General features: G+C 34.7%; 1 protein-coding gene across 1 annotated transcript in view; it reads right to left on the bottom strand.

Moving 5' to 3' along the window:
• LOC132565031 (D(2) dopamine receptor A-like) overlaps positions 1 to 14,611 on the bottom strand; it is a 51,995-nt gene extending 37,384 nt beyond the window's left edge. Inside the window, exon 1 of the mRNA XM_060229637.1 lies at positions 14,099 to 14,611. Coding sequence (XP_060085620.1) covers positions 14,099 to 14,611 — 513 coding nt within the window. The remainder of the gene's footprint in view (positions 1 to 14,098) is intronic.
• Positions 14,612 to 19,790: the final 5,179 nt, after the last annotated feature.

Genomic DNA, 19,790 nt, shown 5'->3' with positions numbered 1-19,790 from the left:
AGAGAGAGAGAGAGAGGGAGAGAGAGAGAGAGAGAGAGAAATCACTATTTTTGTGTGAATTTATTTTCATTTCTTTCGTTATTACTCAGATTCAAGTATAAATATTGAGTTGTTAAAATAATTACATATACTGAGTTGTTAAAATAAGTCCATATATTGAAATAATATGTTGAAATGACACATCCATATACAAGGACAAAACTAACCATGTTTTGATAGATTCCGAACTAAAATTAGCACAAAACAAGAGGCAGGGACATGTACTCGAGGACAGAAAACGAAATTCGCTCGTGATGTATTGCCGACACGATGTCTGCTGTACTATCCGGGGCAGGTGATTACAGAGACGGTGTGGTGACATTTCTCGTGCGTGTGGATAGATTCCTCCGTAGATTGTGATAATCACCGGAATTCTATCTTAAAAGAGGTGAAAGACAGTAAGCAGGTAATTCCACCACTACCTGTTTTGACGAACAGACGGCGCCACCTACACACAAACCGACATGTTCCTATCGTGTCTAAATGACGGGATCCAAGTGCTGTTCATGTTGACGATGATAGGTTATCAGAGATTATCGGTAAATAACAAGTTGGTGTCCGAATAAATCGTTAACCAGTTAAATATTCTAAAATAACTGCGGCTAAATCCGTAGCAGATCCTTACAACTGATACATTGTTTGGGTCAGTTTAACTGGATTGAGACATGAACTGAGGGAATATTTGAAATTCAAAATCAGTTTTTCCTTTTTTCAAATACATAGTACCGATTATCATACCGTTCATCGAACTCTTGACATTTCAATTTATTTGGGAAGCCACCTTTTTCAATTTGAATTCTAAATAAAAAAAAAAATAAATTTCAAGTTTATATATATGGTCGTTTTTTGCTGAAATTCGTCTTTAAGATCTGAAATTTCAAATTGATGAAACTGTCGTGTCTTTTTATAAAATTAAGTGTGGTGTACAAGTTTATATATTACTTCATTGGAAGTTCTTCTCGGTACAATTTCAAAAAGTAAAAACACGATTGATAAAAACCGAAATCATTCTTCATATAAGAAATACAATGCTGATGAACTCACCGGCGAGGTCATGGTACTTACAACAGCCATCTTACGATTGTTTGATGTTTAAAATAGCACGACACACCCCCTTTACCTTCTAACAATTATGACGAGACATGAATTATAACGCTTTTAAACTATCAATAGTCGGTAGTCGTTAATGTTTTTCAATTTTGTGTACTACATTGTAATAATATAAAAAATCTTTGTATTAATTATATGGGCGTCCCGAACGTAATGTTAAAAGATAGCGCGATGTCTAACTTGTATCCGGTTTAATAAATCAACGTGTTTATTGTTAACACTAGATAACTTTGGTGGTGCTATATATAGCATACGTAAGTGGAAATAAATAAAGATTTAATTTTAAAAAATGTACAAAAAACCTTTCCAGTCAATTTTTACATATAGCAGAGTCAAACGGAAATTTACACAACAAAATACAGCTGGCATATCCTTCAGTTATACTTAAGGCCTATGTTGTGGAAACCTAGTTGTCCACTGAAAAAAAAAACTTTATTAGATTGGAAAAATGTAAAAAGACAGATTTGTATTGCAATAAACCCAACACGCACAAAAGGTCACACGATACTGAGTGACAAAACAAACGGCCCATTGGCATTAACTGTCATCTGACAAAAACACAGAAATAGTAGGTGCACTTCACAAAAAACTAAATTTGAAAAATTCAGGATTTTTTTTTAAAAATGATTGTATTCTACTAATGGTGTTTTAGGCCAAATTTGGTTGAAATTACACCAGGCATATAAGAGGAGAATAATTTTAAAACCTCATCCCGAATTTCCGTTATCGAGCCTTAACCTTAGGCCCCTAAGAGTCAAAATATCATATTATGATTCCCCCTCTCTCACTGATGCTGGCTTATGGGAGGAGGGACATTTGAAGTAAAAGTATACATCCGGCTGACGGACGGCGGACGGACAGTGGACAGCGACGGACAAAGGATAGATGTCATCTTGACTCTTTAGGACAGATAATCTAAAAAGTTAAGAACATGTGTGTATTCTGAACTATCATCAGATACATGAATTGTGTCTTTATAGGCCTGGTTTCGTTCATTAGTAAGATAAATAACCCCGACAGCACCAAGTCTCAAGGTCGGACGTCACCGAATTGAAAAATGGCACACCGGTTCGAATAGAAATGAATACATTCATATCATAGAAAGTGTTAATGTGTACGTACTGAGAAAGTTTAAAACCAAGAAATAAATAAAAATGTATTAACAGAATCTTAATTCAAACTGAAATCTGTTGAAAACAAGGCAAAATATGAACAGAGGATACAACTACAGGAAAACCCATGAAAAAAGTAAACCGAGAAAAAGACGGGTTTAATATTGAGTAATATTAAATCTGTTCAGTTCGACCGCTCCCGATAATATACCGTTAACATTGGTAATAGTTTATCATTTAGTCTTGGCTATCCAATGCACAGAACATCTGATTACACAAATGTACATTGGAAACAATGCTTTATTGATTAACTGTGTGTCTACGTCTCTATTATATTACGTGCGTCATATCATTTTCGCTGATTCCTATGTGATAACATGTAATTTATTAATCAGTTTCGAGATAAAAGGTCATTTATTTATTAGTTTTGCGATAACGCGCATTCTATATACCATACCCTTGATAGCGCGTCCTCTTTAAACTCGTCTCGAGGTCGTACAAATATTTTCCGTAATAAGCGTCATAAAAATGGTATGTTCTTTTAATCAGCATCGAGACATACTGCCCTTCCTTTAATAAACATCGGAATGATTCGTATGATCTTAATCAACATCGAGATACAATACAATCTTCTCAGCAGAATCCAAATAAGAAATGGTCTTTAGATCAACATCGAGATAGACCAGCGTCCTCTAATAAGTAACCAAATAATATACGTCCATTTGGTCAGATTCGAGATACGCCATCCTCATCTATTAACACTCGAAAAAATATGTGCTCTTTTATTCAGCATCGAGATGCGCCATCCTCATCTATTAACACTCGAAAAAATATGTGCTCTTTTATTCAGCATCGAGATGCGTCATCCTCCACTATTAAGCCTCGAAATAATGTGTGCCCTTTTAATCAACATCGAGATACACCATCCATCTCTATAAAGCCTCGAAATAATGTGAGTACTTTTAATCAACATCGAGATCTGCCATCCTCCTTTATTAAGCCTCGAAATAATGTGTGCCCTTTTAATCAACATCGAAATTACACCATCCTTCTCTATTAAGCCTCGAAATAATGTGTGCCCTTTTAATCAACATCGAGATACGCCATCCTCCTCTATTAAGCCTCGAAATAAATGTGTGCCCTTTTAATCAACATCGAGATACGCCATCCTCCTCTATTAAGCCTCGAAATAAATGTGTGCCCTTTTAATCAACATCGAGATACGCCATCCTCCTCTATTAAGCCTCGAAATAATGTGTGCCCTTTTAATCAACATCGAGATACGCCATCCTCCTCTATTAAGCCTCGAAATAAATGTGTGCCCTTTTAATCAACATCGAGATACGCCATCCTCCTCTATTAAGCCTCGAAATAAATGTGTGCCCTTTTAATCTGCATCGAGATCCGCCATCCTCCTCTATTAAGCCTCGAAATAATGTGTGCACTTTTAATCAACATCGAAATACACCATCCTTCTCTATTAAGCCTCGAAATAATGTGTGCACTTTCAATCAACATCGAGATACACCATCCTCCTCTATTAAGTCTCGGAATAATGTGTGCCCTTGAAATCAGAATCGAGATACCCATCCTCCTTTAATAAGCCTCGAAATGATACACAGGTTTTGAATCATACATGTTTTTAAGCGTATATTTGAACAACAGCCCGAACATAGATTAAAGTAATACGGAAATGCGTCATTGTCAGAGGTTCAATCAAGAATATGAATTGGTAGGAGCCTTTTGATAAGATGTGATACTTGTCAAAACCATTTTTTCATGAAAGAATGTCGATCAGCACCGCTCCCTGTGAGCGGTAAGTGATATTGCGCCATCGCTTAGGAAGGGCAAACTAATCCATACTCTCCACCTTCCGCTGTTTTTTTTTTCAAGAAACCAAAATAAACCTTTGGATGAGCATTTGTACTTGTAAGCAGTGTTTCATTGTAAGATTACAACTCTGATTTGGTGATCGCTTCATTGTCTACAAAATCGTATCTGATTGTTGATAAAAAACCTCCCGAACGTTTTACTAATGACTCTACCATCAAAAGTCATTAAACACAAAACTAATTCACGTAATTTCTTTGTTTAAAATTCAATACCGTACGATAACATATAAAAAAAAAACACTAATGGAGTTCTAGTGTCTCGTCTTTTCTTACAAACCTAGCTGATTGAGTTCTGGTGTGTTGTCTTTTCTCACAAACATAGCTGATTGGGTTCTGGTGTGTTGTCTTTTCTCACAAACATAGCTGATTGAGTTGTGGTGTGTTGTCTTTTCTCATAAACATAGCTGATTTAGTTCTAGAGTGTTGTCTTTTCTCATAAACCTAGCTGATTGAGTTGTGATGTGTTGTCTTTTCTCACAAACCTCAATGATTGAGTTTTAGTGTGTTGTCTTTTCTCACAAACCTCGATGATTGAGTTTTAGTGTGTTGTCTTTTCTCACAAACCTCGATGATTGAGTTTTATTGTGTTGTCTTTTCTCACAAACCTCGATGATTGAGTTCTAGTGTGTTGTCTTTTCTTACAAATCCAGAAGTTGGAAGGATTGCACAATATTCTGTCGACAGTCACGGGCGACATTATACCAGCAAGTGTCAAATGTCAGAAGATGCTTCCCATTTAGGAACACTTGGTTCTCTCTTTTCTTTTCTATCAAATATTTCCTAATAAATCAGAATGCTTTAATGATTAAAAATCTCTTTATATCGTAATTCTTCCTCTTTTTTTTCATCCATTTTTGTCCTCAGTTCATATGGCGTGTGGTGTCGATGAAGCAGAAGACGCTTATTCTTTAAGAACACCTGGTCTTATTCTCTGTGTACTTTTTGATGAGTCTCTATGTAAACCTTTCTTTCGTTCATATTTTGCCCTAGTTTTATTAGATTTGAATCTAGAATATAATTATTGTTGGCATTTTCATGTTTTTGGAAAAGTTTTTTTTTACAACAATTAATGGATATTCTTGTGTAAATATTCTACAACTATCAGAATAAACAATTGACACAGATATTGATAGAAAATCCCTAGAATAGTAAACAGTCGGCACCTATAGGCGACATTTGGTTTCTTTTTGATCACATCACACTTAAACCAATTTTGGAATCCTCCTCTCGGCGGTTTGTCAATAACTGACATATTTCTACATACTAAAGATATCACAAAACACATTCAAAACTTCATTTCAATAACACAATTCATTATAATCAATTTCCCTTATCTTTTATCAGTTTTAACACAAATTTTAAATCAATCTAGATCTCGGAATTTCAGTTTTGACATTTTTCTCAAAAATAGACACATAAAGAAATAAAAGGAATATAGCTTTGATAAGAAGGAAATCAATTATAACCACGAAACTGTGGCACGTTGTCTAATCTCCGAGCGATGAAGAATTGCATGAAGGACCTTAGGTAAAGAAAGACACATTTTAAACAAGAATCGACATTTTTCTAAATTGAACACGCCTTTTGTTTGTGTACTTGACTCCGTCTCTGCAGACAGCTCACGGCAAAGCATGATACATTTTACTAATCTAACTCAGCATTGACATTGCGACTATGTAGGTACTTGAATTTTAATTGGTTTCCTCCTATTTGCCATGTACATACCTATTACATCAGTGAGGGTTGAGACTGAAACACAATGATGTGATTACTCCAAGCGACGGTGTATCTATCCCCACTACGTTTTATGTCAATGTATTAATCTTATTTCTACCTTCGTTATGGATTCGTGTTTAGACACGGCGACAAGCAGTTCAATAGAAATTAAGTTTTGAAAAAGAATAGGAAATATTATTGGGTCCTAATTTTCTCCTTTATTTTTATGAACCAGACATACTATGTATGATACTTTAAGTATATTACATATCAGTTCTAGGCCAGCGACTGCGTTCACACTACAGTCACATTGTAAAGTTTTGCTTCTAGAGAAAATAGAAATGAAATGAAATCACAAAATTACGATTTTTTTTTCAGTACAAATATCCATTCATATTTGAAAAGCTGAAATTGCTATTCGGTAAAGACTACTTCACCAGTTTTCAGTACAATAAACCAGGTTGGGTGTCGTGTCATCCTGTTCAGGAAATTCAGTTTAATGGCAATACAAAAACGCCGCTAAGTGAACCCATTGTAAAAACGACCGTCCTTAAATATAACACAAACTGTTGCTCGGACTTAAATCCAACAAAATTGTAAATTATCAATAACTTCCTACAGAGATTGTACAAGAGAGGCACATTTCAGTACAACCTTTCAATACAATATAAGAATTGTTTAGTACCTTTCAATACAATATAAGAATTGTTTAGTACCTTTCAGTACAATATAAGAATGGCTTAGTACCTTTCAATACAATATAAGAATTGTTAAGCACCTTTCAATACAATATAAGAATTATTTAGCACCTTTCAATACAATATAAGAATGGCTTAGTACCTTTCAATACAATATAAGAATTGTTTAGTACCTCGCAATACAATATAAGAATTGTTTAGTACCTTTCAATACAATATATTTTTTTTTCAGTACATTTTAGTGAACTTATCAATCAAATTGCATCATGCCAGTGTCTCGGTCTTCCAGGTCTCATTGTTGATGGGAAAACATTAAAACTGTTGGTGCCTAGGAGGCAAGCGATGAAAACTAAGTGGTAACATTCATAAAAAATATCATTCGTTTTGTAGAGAAGCATTCAAAATAGACAGGAAAATTTCCAAACAAAGTTTTATGATAACGTTCTACAGTGAGACAGCGACCTTGATGGGGTAATAAGCCAGGTCTGAAGTAGGTAGTCACTAATTACTGACACTTAAATCTTTAATGGAAGCTGATTTCTCCTGCCTTTACAGCAAAAAAATTAGAATAACAAGACACTTCATTGGTTGAAATTCTACATAGCCTGATAAGTCCTTGAAACCTCTAACGAGATTTTGAAGTATGTTTTTTTTATAGGTTACAATACACAAGTGACAGAGCGTACAGTATTAATATGAATTCATACTTAAATGTATCAGTATTTATATATCAAAAGTGGATAAGTAAGCTATAAAATTAATTACTGTATAGCTGACTATTTTTCCTGGCCAAAATTTTTGCGATTTTCATCTCAAACGATAGAATTAAACTTCAGATTAAAAGTCACAAATTTAATTTTTTCTGCTTCATAGACGACATCAGCTATGTAGGTTTAGGTGAAGCCAAAATAGTTATGTCACGTTCCTAAATGAGAACAAGGACAGCAATAATAACACCGTTAGGAATACTAACGATCATCAAACACGTCAATCTAACTTTATATCGCACTTGGAAACTGTGACCCAAAAACTGAAAAGAATTTGTCTGGTTAACTATATCTAAAGTTCGAACAAACCTCATGATGTTGCCACCGTCTGTAAATACCGCAATAGAAAAAGATACATAAAGAGGGATTTGTCACTGGAAAAAGTCTACAAAAATCAGACTCAAACAGCATACTTGTATAAGACGGTTCGATTTTCAAAACGTATAAATGAAAGGAAATTCGAAACAATAAAAAATATTTCGTGCAATAGTTTATTTTTTATTGTTGTTAAGTCCTTACTGTGGGAAGTCGGGTGGTGCGGGGTTCGATTCCCGCACCGGACGTGATAAGGTATGGAGTCACTTGTGCGATCATGTGGGTTTTCCCCGAGTACTCTGGTTTCCGTAAACAGTAAGACCCCTCGCGGGCTAACCATAACGCAGGCCAACATGGGTGATTAATATACATTTTGTAAGTTGGAAAAAAAATTGGTTTGCAATTGTTGTGAAATAAAGTTGGATATTGTTAAAAGTAACTACTCCTTACATAGGGTGTATCTGATTTTCGACAAGAATGTAGTAGATAAGTTTTTAAAGGAGTCTTTTTCACCTGTTCGTGTTGTGTACATATATTTCATGTTGTTTATTTCATGTTGTTTATTTCACATATCTTTTATTAATTATCCAATATCGAGAAGTTACGAAAATTGAATAATGGGGCAGTAAACGTATGTATTTCATCATTTTATTCTGATGGTTCATCATGTCATAACTAGTTTAGTATATTATTGATTTATGGAATCCTAGCATTGAAAGGTGAAAAATATCAAATTTGATTACTTATTTATCAACAATGTATATCAGATTTTTATTTATGAAAGGTTATAAGTTCGTGTAGTTTTATAATTAGATAATATCATTCAGTGATATTTATCTCTGGTAACAGCACCGTACCATTAACAATCGTTAATGTGAGGCCTGATCTATGTAATACTCAGATGATCAAATATGATAATAGGTTACTGATGTAAGCTTGCAGATAATTGAACAGAATGATGTATTAAAATCAAATCGATTCTTGATGTACAACAACAAAACCGTTCCAATTACCATATCCTGGACTTGTGCGATCCCCAAAAGAATCAATCACATTGTACATCGCTTATCGAACGAGACTGTACTAGAATGTAACTCTCTATAAATGCTTCCATAATTCATATCCGGTCCGATGTACTTCCGCTTCCGTTTGTCAATTGACTTTTGAATGCTAACAATATGGTCAGCGTATGTTCACCTTTACTGCTTCTAGTTTAAGTTAATTATATTTTGACATGAAACATATTGGATTCTACAAATACACTATTTCATATTGTATAACTATGTACGTTAGTCCAATCTCATTGTGAATGTTTTTCTGATACATGCAAAATGCAATTTAGACCAAAGCTCAAACAAAAGACTATGTCAAATTGGGTCGACTGCTTTGTTTGTACTGTCCAAATGACCAGGTGCTACACTTACAAGCCAAGTCGTTGGAACCAATGTGTCACAGAGAGTTTGCTATAAGACCATTAACTGTATAGTACCAGCTTTGTTATTTTTGTAAGAGGTATAGGAGAATACTTTCAGAAGGTACATTGTTGCAGGGACCAGTGGTTACAGATATAATATCTTGGCTTTATTTCTCTTACTTAAATAGATACATAGCGCCATTACTGTCTCAGGTTGATTTGGACAGAACTTGTACTACTCTATGTTCTATATGAATCAAACATTAATGATGAAAAAAGGATGTTTCAGTTTATATATAAATACCAACATGTCAACATAACCATAATCATATCTTAATAAAACTGGTGTAAAATGTGAAAGAAGGAGTTACATGGATACTCTTGAGAAAGTACAATTAGAATAAGACCAGGTGTTCCCAAGAGTAAGCGTTTCCTGCTTCATCGACGACACCCGCCATGTAAACCTTGGTCAATCCAAGTAAGTAAAGTTATTTTCTCAAATGAGAACAAGGTATAGAACAGCAGAACCAACAGGCAAACTAACGATAAAAACACACGCCAAGATTCATAGCGCATAAAAAATAGAATAATTCTCAATGACAACTGTAAACCATAATTTTCAGCAACCTTGTTCGTCAGTTTCACTGAACATTTAGTAGCCTAACGCATATTAACATTGGACTCATTTTTCTTAGACAAAACGACAACCATTGACACCCTTCAGTTAAAAGCTTCACTGTTCGTATATTTCTCGTATTGTCATTACTCGTGTCATGATAACGATAATTTATTGTAAGTTACGTAACTGTTAATTTTTAGTAAAATGTAGAGGGTAAAGTAATGACTTGTCTGAGGCAAAATTCATCAACAAGAAATGAATATATCGTCTCCCACAAAGTTCAGGAAATATAGCGATACCACACAGCTATAGGAATATAGCATTACCCACAAAGTCATAGGAATATAGCGTAACCCACAAAGTAATAGAAATACAGCGTTACCCTCAAAGTTAAAGAAATATAGTGTTACTCACACAGTTATATAAATATAGTGTTACTCACACAGTTATATAAATATAGCGTAACCCACAAAGTCATAGGAATATAGCGTTGCTCACAAGCAATCGAAGGAATACAAACTTAAACTGGAACAAAAAAAAGTAAATGCGACTTCAGGGGTTTCGTTACGTCGAAATCAATATTAACATACATTTTCTTTTAGACTTTTGATATTGTTTTGTTTAAAAAAAGGGTCTTAAGACGTATGAAATATTAAAATATTTACTTGGTAAAGTATATAAAGGTATACTATAACACAGATGTCTTACATCCAATCTAAGTCTTGGTTATCTCCCCTTAATTGAGATTTCTTGAAATATTCTTATTCAACGATTTACATGTTCATAGTTTTGTGAGTTTTTCCTTTTAAGATAAAAGAGCAAACAAGGCGCCCTCAAAAATGGCAATATTTTCAGTATCTATGTGCAACATTTTACTGAAAAGGACATTGAATGATAATATATTACTCACGAAAAGGTCAGTATCTCTAGAATCCATACGGAGGAAATATATAGAAAATAAAAAATTATAATCTCAATTAAGGGGAAATAACCTAGCAGAAATATGATGGACAGTTCTTATAAAATCTAGTAGCCAGTTTATTCTATAGTGATATCAGTGATATCAAATTGAATATATTCCTACTTCAAAAGTAATAATGATGATCACATAACGACTTCAAAAGACATTTAAATGGCTGGCTTTTACTTGTAAATGGATTACGTTATAGAATGGTTTCTAGAGAACACAAGCAGTGTAACTTACATATAGGAGCTATAAATAGATTTATAATAGTATTGCACCGCAGTGGAAGCAAGTTTACCCGTCATAATGAACCATTAAATATATCTATATCAATCATGCTGGGCCTACCGCAAACCTACATTATACAACATAGTGTCATAAATATAAACCATCTGGTTGATTTCGTTTTAAATCGACAACTTTTCCCTGACATTAGGAAATACTCTAAAAGTATACTACCTTTTATCTGGTATTACGTTTAGACATCGAGAACGCTCTAATTAAGTATACTTTTGTGTTCTAAACACGAAAATGATACAAAACACAAAGACGTGAAGAGTACCTTTCAATACAAATTTAGAATTAGATTTAATGCAGCCCAAGCAGAGAATTAAAATGCGTCATACATCTGTTTTGTCCTTCTGGGACTCGTCAGTGATGCTAAGGGCCTAAATTGTTAAAACACAAGAAGCAACCGAGAAAAATAAGAATTGATCGAGAGGAATGTCTAGATAGGAAGGTGCACTAGCCCAATAATTAGATAAATTTCGTACTTTTTATAAATCGGATAATTTTAGTAGAACGTCAAGACCACCCAGTGCATGTCTTTTCATGCTGCCAGCACTGAGAACTCTTTTTAGTAAAACTGATATTGCACATTAACTGATTGTACTAACAGTTTCAAAACAAAGGTTTATGATACCAAACGTTTCAGACAATAAACTTTTGTTAACGACATGTTCGTAAAAGACGTGGCAAAGTTCTAATTAAAATGGTTGTACAAAAGACACTCGTAAAGGTAACTTTTTACACGATTATGATATAGTAGGGACATATAAGGAATTAAAGACAACTCTATAAAAAGGGCGTATACAAAGGCATTCAAATGAATAGCATCGTTAATACAAATTTAGAGAGGACACAGCAGAGTCATACAATAATTTAATAGAATAGAAACTTTTAATATAAAAATTGCACAAAAGACACAGAAGTGAAAAAAAAACCTTTTTATACAAAAAATGTCCAAAAGGCACACAAGACAATGACACCTTTCAATAAAGAGATTATACAAAAGACACACAAGTGAACGACACCTTTACATAGAAATTCATATATAGATACAGTAGGTTCAAGCAGTGAATGAAACTGCATCATACAGGTTTTTTCGTCCTTCTAGGACTCGTCAGTGATATTACATCATGCCGTTTTTTCGTCCTCCTAGGACTCGTCAGTGATGCTAATAGCCTACATTGAGAAACCTTTGAGGCGAGTAAGGAAAACCCGAACTGTTCTGTTCTTTATTATTGCTAGTCTTTTCTTATCACATGTGTCTAATAATAAATAGATTTGATGAATTAAGGATGAGTCGATGATGCAAAAATGAACAGTAAAAATCTTTTTTTACTTAAGGTAAAATCCATTCTGTATAATATATCTAGCTGACAATTTTTTGATTCGTCATTTTGGAATCTTCAGCAATGCTTAATAACAAATTTATCGAAATACAAAAAATGAAGAAGGGAAATAATGCAAAAATGGTAAAACGGGGAGTTAGATATGAAAGATGAATCAATTACTTAATTAAGACAATTAGGTTATTATTTATTTTTTTTTCAATTTCGTCTTTCGACTTGAATAATACATTTAGGAGAAGGTATACATTTTTGTCAAATCGCGACGAAAAAAAGGAAAACCAAACAAAACAAAGGTTAACACATCAAAGGATAGGATTATTAACCCTATAACTCTTACAAAAAATAAATATAAGATATTGGAACAGTTTTAATTCTCGTCAAGTAAATGTGTATTACTGAAATCGTTGATACTATTTATATAATGAACATGGTTGGCGTGTTGCTTTTAAGCAAATCGAAAGAAGAAAAAAAAAAGTCCACCAGCAGAGTTTTACTTCACAACGACCTTTAACAATAGCAAGCAGTAGATTCAACATGAACCAGACGTAAGGAGTACAACTGCACCATATAATCAAATCAAGTAATAGTTAGCAATAATTTCTACGTTCTCTATTACTGCTGAATGATATGCGGTTGTTTTGATAACCAAAAATATCACGAAAATACCGACAATCAAACAAAATATTAAGTTAAACTAGGATGTACCTCGACCAAAACAGCGGTTTGCTCAGCTGCCGATTCAAAAAGGACCATGAGAACAAGACCAAACGCTCTGGAAGCCTCTTTGAAGCCTTGCATTGTAACAATTAAGCTAAGATAAGGGTTCGTTAAATTTCGACCACAGAAGACAAGCAGAAGAGCTGCTAAGAGATATTATGACGATACAAATACACCGAAGACCTGTGTTTACTTTAGTTATAAGAATCCTATGAACAATAACACACAATCTTGCAATTGTATCATTACTCTCTTGGGATGACAACGGTTTTCATGGGAAGTGTCGTCGATCAAGCAAAGAGGCTTCATCCTCTGAAACACCTAATTTTTCTTGTTTTATTTTTTCCTATTTCATATGTTGCCGCAGTATCATCACATTTTAATGAAGATTCTGCTGACATGTTGGTACATTCCTTGTTGTTAACTAAATACGATTTTACAATTCTATGGGTTGTGAATGAATAAACTCCACTGATGAGTATATACACAGCTAAACGAAGTCGTGTACATTCCTAGCTACACAACAATATTTCTGAATGATTCGTTATTGTCGTAGTGTCAATGATACCAACTACATTAATTATTCAAACATTTTGTGGATCAGTAGATAAAGTACTTTGTCTTTCGGATTACATGTACCGAGACACCTGCCCGGCCGAGGACACCTGCTAACTTTGAGTTATTATCTTGGCAATTTTCCCTACGCTTGAAGAGAACTTCTCCTACAGGCGAATATGTATGATTGTTATACTGTAAATCACTTATGTTTCGCGTTGGACTTATTTTCGCGTTAATACACGAGGAGAATAAATCGCTAGTTCGAATCCTTCGCGATTACTTTTACGAAAATGACTGGATGACATCCATGATGTCTGAGTATTGAAGATTCCATGTCTCTAACAGCTCATTATTCCCAAATTTAAAGTATTTTCTAGACCAGCGTTCATATATTTGCGAATATGTCTGAAGAGGTAAGTTCGCGAAATAAAGCACTCGCGAAATCTAAGTGATTTACAGTATGTTATTTCGTATTTTTTTTGTAGTAAAAGAAAACAAATTTTATTCATTTCTACGTTCGATATGTGGGTTCCATTTACTTACCTCCATGTACACTGCTAAGGGCATCACCATGACAGCAACCATGATGTCCGCCACTGCTAAAGAACAGATGAAATAGTTGGTGGCAGTGCGCAGACTCCGCTCTCGATAAACACTCATCACTACAAGGACATTCCCAAATACCGTGAAGAACGGAAAGGTAAGGAGAAATAGGGTCCAGTATCGATACTCCGCCCCTTCGCCTATCAGGGTCCCATTTCGGGAACCTGTCTCGTTCAACAGAGATATGTTGTTAAGATGTAGGGACTCGTTGCAGCCGACTGTGTCATTATCTTCACACGAAATAAAAGGCCAGAAATCGGAATAACTGAAATCGGTTGTTTCACGGTGAAATGGAAAATTCGTTGTATTTTGTATAATAAAATCCTCGGAATTGATGCCGGTTAAATTTAACTCTCCTCCACCTCCTCCTCCACCACCTCCTCCTCCACCTACATTGTAGTCTTGAATCGAACCCCTATCCATGTTTCCACGACCAACACTACCGTTCAGCATGTTGACCGATTGTATCAGTCTTTTTATGAAATGTGAACGTTTGATATTTTTCTAGATTTGTTTTTACTATCCAATATCTGATTTTTGATTCATTTATTTCAATTTGAGAAAGAAAAAGAATCGTCATCCGATGATTTTAAAATCGACATTTTTTGCTTAACAGTCTCTAAACAACGCTCCTTTATAAGAGATATAGATAAAACACTTTCCAACTCATTACGGTTGATATAAACATCGTGCTGTTTTGTAAAACGTTGTATTTTTTCAAACATAAGTGTCGATTTAATTCCTATAAACAAATTTGAAGTGTTGAGCTCTTACCGTCTTTTCTCAATGACTACCAAACGAATATGTGACCTGTCAGTTTATTGTACAAACTGAAAACTCCAGCACCTGATTCAGAGCCTATACTAAGGCGCGTGCTTGCATGTATAAACACCGTCCAGTACAGCGAATCATATCCTCTTGCTCAGTGTATTGTACTGCCTATTCACAGGCGCTGAAATCTGTTATACCCACTGTGGGCAGTATCACTACACACCAGTAGCTCGTGAGCGCGTGCCTGTCGTATCAGCAGGCTTCTACAACCGGAGACAGCTTTCACAGCCACTATACCAATAAACGGTACAACCAACAGGTGTGCGACAATGGCGATTAGCACTAACAAGCCGGCGCACGGCTATCGCCTGGTGGTGTCTGCTAGGTGTTTCTGTCATAACATATACAATCCTACAGCGCTGTGGGTAAGGTCGCCAAGACTGTGGCAATTAACATGGCCGGACCTGAGAAATAGCCTATGGGACGCCGTATGGAATATCTTCAATAACTTAACGAGTGTAGTATCCCTGTTATATCTTCTGATCCTAGAATTCTAAATATCTCCGGATATGCTGTCTGTTATACACAAACACTTGATATTTCCGTATGAATTCCTATTTCACAGACACTCTATATAATCCTGTTTGTAGAACACATGTCGTTGTTCATTCATCATAACTTAATCTTTGTAGCACACTAATTACAGATATGTATTTTCATATATATCCATTGTGATTCCATGCAGAACAATTGCAACTAGCTTGCTGATTGTCGTTAATTATATGTTCATTCCAACAGCAGACAGATCCGACAATTAAATACCGTGACGTTAATAATTAAACACATAAATGTAAATCCCGTGTTTGGGTCCTGATTATTCCGTTATTGAATAATGAATAACAGTTTCCATATACGTCATACCACACTGAGCATTGTCCATTAAAGAGGTGATAATGCGCTACAATGGTCACTATGGCAATAAGGTAGGGCGTTATCAAATCATTCCATCATATATTCCAACAGTCCTCTGCTACCTTGATAAGGAAATCAGTATCTAGATACGAATGTTTAAATAGAATTGTTGATATAGTGTTTTTTTTTGTTTCTATACCATACCAACAACACCATGAGGCTCCCTCTCTGCATCAAGTCAAGTCACTCCACATCAATTGAAAAATAAACCTTTTCAAGATGTTACAACTTGAAACCTTTGTTGATCTTTTTTGTTAATGCATGTTTCCATGTTAGATATGTTAGATTGGAATCACAGATGTGAAGTCTACTTTGTCATCAAAGTAATATATAATTAATGACTATATCAGACACGGCTTCAGCAAAATTCATTGACAATAAACAGTACACGTTAAACATATCAATATATAAACCGCACATGCCTTTGCCAGTGCCACTGAAAACAGTCAAGTTCAAGGAAAATCTCCAAGTCTTCCTGAGCAAAGTAGTGGAATTCCTGGTTGTCCATATGTGGGAAAGTCTTTAATATCTTTTGATTTCAATGATTCCGTTATTCATTCAGCTCCACGAGGCGACTTGTTCCGTGTCGGTAAAACGTCAAATATATCTATCTTTAAGAGGATATAAACAGTTTGCTTTTCAAATAAAATTCCTTCTTGGTGGCGGTGAAGTGAATACCTGCACGTCCAGATGTCTTACTTAACTCTCTCTTATCTTCATATTTTTTGAAGATTTGGTATCACAAGAGTTTTAATTTCATCTAGTCTTTCATCTAACTGTATCTTATATATTCATGGAAGTAAAACTATCAGAAGTACTTCTGGTCTTACAGACACATTTTAAACAAATTCCATGGAGTTTTTTCTCCAATCAATCATACATTTCTTCCACGATACTCAACACTTCCTGACAGGTTTCTTGTACTAGAACAGGTGAGGCCACGACACCGATATCTCCTCCGATTTAATCTCTATTGCAAGAAAACTGTAGTCTTCCTATATTTCATAGATTTAATGGCAGAGAGTGGAAACTCAATCCATCAAAAAATCATTACTTTCTTGATGTATCGGATGTATTTTAGTAGAAGGTCTCAAAAGAATGCTGACGCCTTTATAAATGTTTGTGAATAAGAAGGTTGTATCGGTGCACGTCCGGGATATCCTAAAAGAATACTTGACACTGAATAGGACTGTTGATGAGACGCATTACATTCTGACAGTGCTGATAGTGTCTGACTGGAATTTCAGACACTGATATGATATATGACGTCAGCACGAGGAGTTAGGCTTATTGTACCAAATTCATACTTGGACTACCAAACTGCCAGATTTCTGTAATTCCTGATAAAAATTCACTCTGGGTTTTGAAAGTTATAAAGAAGACATTTCAACTGGAGAATCAAAGTTTCTGCTTCCCGTTTATTTAAACTTTTCGAACTGCTTGAGTGAAGTTGATTTTCTGCACCCGTAAACCGAACAGTTTTTAAAGCTCAGATAAAAAATGTTAGGAATTGTCATACTTCGAACTTTTTTATCATAGCACAGATAAAGTACATATCACAGATCGCAAGATGTCTTTCTGACATTTTACCGTAACATGGATAATCCAACCATCTTGAAAAAAGACCATGAAAAGAACACAAATGTTACCATGTCAACCCAAATGTCAAGGGAAACGGTTGTCTTCAAGGTAAACAAATCTTGTTGAGGTCATAATCCTGTTGTTTTGACAAATGTAACATATGATTGATCCTTTATGTTGAACACTGGGGCACATTTCCTAGCACTATTTCAATAAGACGATTTAGAATATTGTTATCTTGGTAAGGTTTCATACGATTCAAATTCCATGTTGAATCACCTAAGTTGCAGGATTGACACATCTGAAAAAGCTGTCAAATACATACAGATGTAAATGTTTGTTTACATTACACACCCTTACTTTTGTGCTGATTAAGCATATTTCTTATCAATATGAGTTTATACATATATTTTTATATGCATCCATTTGCTAAATATAGTTCACCCTGAAAGCTTACTATATCCTCAGAACATGACAAGGATACGCGATATCACAAGACGTTTCGCTGAACGAGTTTGTAAATTAATTTACTAATTAGCTTTGAGAAGGACGCGAACCAATACCACCGCTGGGATTTGAACTGTCAAAGTCGACATGATTGGTCGAGAGGTATGACGGCAACTGAATACAGATAGCGGACGAATCAGTTCACCCTTTATATGATAGCAATGCCGTTTCTCGTTATTGTCGCCAGGACACAGCTACATTCACCACAGCCTGTTGTAAGAGGAATCTCTCTTTGTCCTGACACAATGTATTCACTAACGTAGCTGTCATGTGCCACAATTATTTTTTTCCTTTACGTTTCTCTCCAAATATCCGTCATCTATTGCAGACGTTTCCTCTCTGATGCATTTCCTTTCTCGTGAAGCAATGTGGCGCATGTGAGTCACGTGATGTCTTGTATATAACGCTGGGAGTATCACTGATGGGAACAGCATCCACTTACCAACCTGCAAAATAAGGAAAGGCCTGTCATGTTATTTTGTGGTGACTTTAGCAAAAACAATTTGATTTCTAATTCTGTTAATCTACTGCTCTTAGCGTCTACTGAATCGCTATTTTTCACTAAATTAGACAAATTCCCGATCAATTTTGCAATATGCACTTCTATGCACTTTACTTATGATTCTAAGAAAACAGGTCTGTGTGTATTTTTCGCGGGTGGAATACTTCCTTGAAAGCTGCAAATTTATACAACATGCTAATATTAGCAAGTTTGCATACGCGGATCAATATGAGTTCATTAATTTGGAATTTATTTTGGATTCATTTTCCTGTAAATAGTCAGGGTCATTTTGAGGCGAGATCTTGTGAAAACTAATGACTACTTTCTTGAACAACATACGGGAGGTCCGTTGAAGACATTTCAATTGGGATAAAGTGCATGTTTACCAAAGGACACAATCATTTCACCACAAATCGCATCCGAAGAGTAGCGTCGAACAACACAACTCAGATTTTCATCTAAGTTTTAATAGGATAACGCCATTTTGGATTGCTGCCATTATTACATATTTCTTTCAGCTTGAAACCACTTTATCAAATTACTTCGTTGCATCTTGGAATATTTTTTAATTAGATGACTTGTTTCATTGTATTTCTTTGAATGGTCAAAAATTTGTAAACCATGATTGTGTTCTAGTAACCTAGATTTTATCCTTTTACCAACTTCCTTATCTATAACATTTGAAAAAAAAAAATTTACATTAAGACACATTTGTTTTTAAACTTAAAGGTATTCTTTGCCCACATTTATTACTTTTCCTTTCTAGTTATTTCTATATATCAAAAAGAAAAAAAAAACTTTAAAACCTCTGTAGATTCCTAAATGTTAATACTACGAAGGAGATAATTCAGAAACATCTGCGTTTCGACAATAAATTTATTATGGCTTTGTTTCTGAAACTGGATCTGAAGAAAAAACTCCTTGAAGAAAAATTAATGACAACGAGGCAATACGTTAAACAAAAGAACAAGTTTAAAGTAGAAAAGGTGAACTGGTATATAGCAAATGTTCGGGTTCAATATCTCATACGACTGAAGAATGGCCTTGACGTATCTAACGGATGTTAAACCATCGGGTTTTATCAGAATGATATGATTTATGGGTGAGTTTGTAAATTAATTATGAATCATAACACATACTGTATATAAAACATCAATATCTACAGAAATATTGAGTAATGAAAGGAAGCATTTTTATATTTTATGTTTGACACTAGAAGTTACGTCAAATTCAGGTATATTAAAAACGCCACAATAATGGGAAAATGTTGAGAGAATAATATTAATGAATTAATAATAA

The sequence above is a fragment of the Ylistrum balloti genome, unplaced genomic scaffold, assembly GCF_031769215.1.
Source record: "Ylistrum balloti isolate Yb309-2 unplaced genomic scaffold, AGI_CSIRO_Ybal_v1 Utg369688, whole genome shotgun sequence".
NCBI classification, from domain to species: domain Eukaryota; kingdom Metazoa; phylum Mollusca; class Bivalvia; order Pectinida; family Pectinidae; genus Ylistrum; species Ylistrum balloti.
Note: the sequence above shows the minus strand (reverse complement) of the source record. Positions and strands in the feature narration are given on the sequence as shown.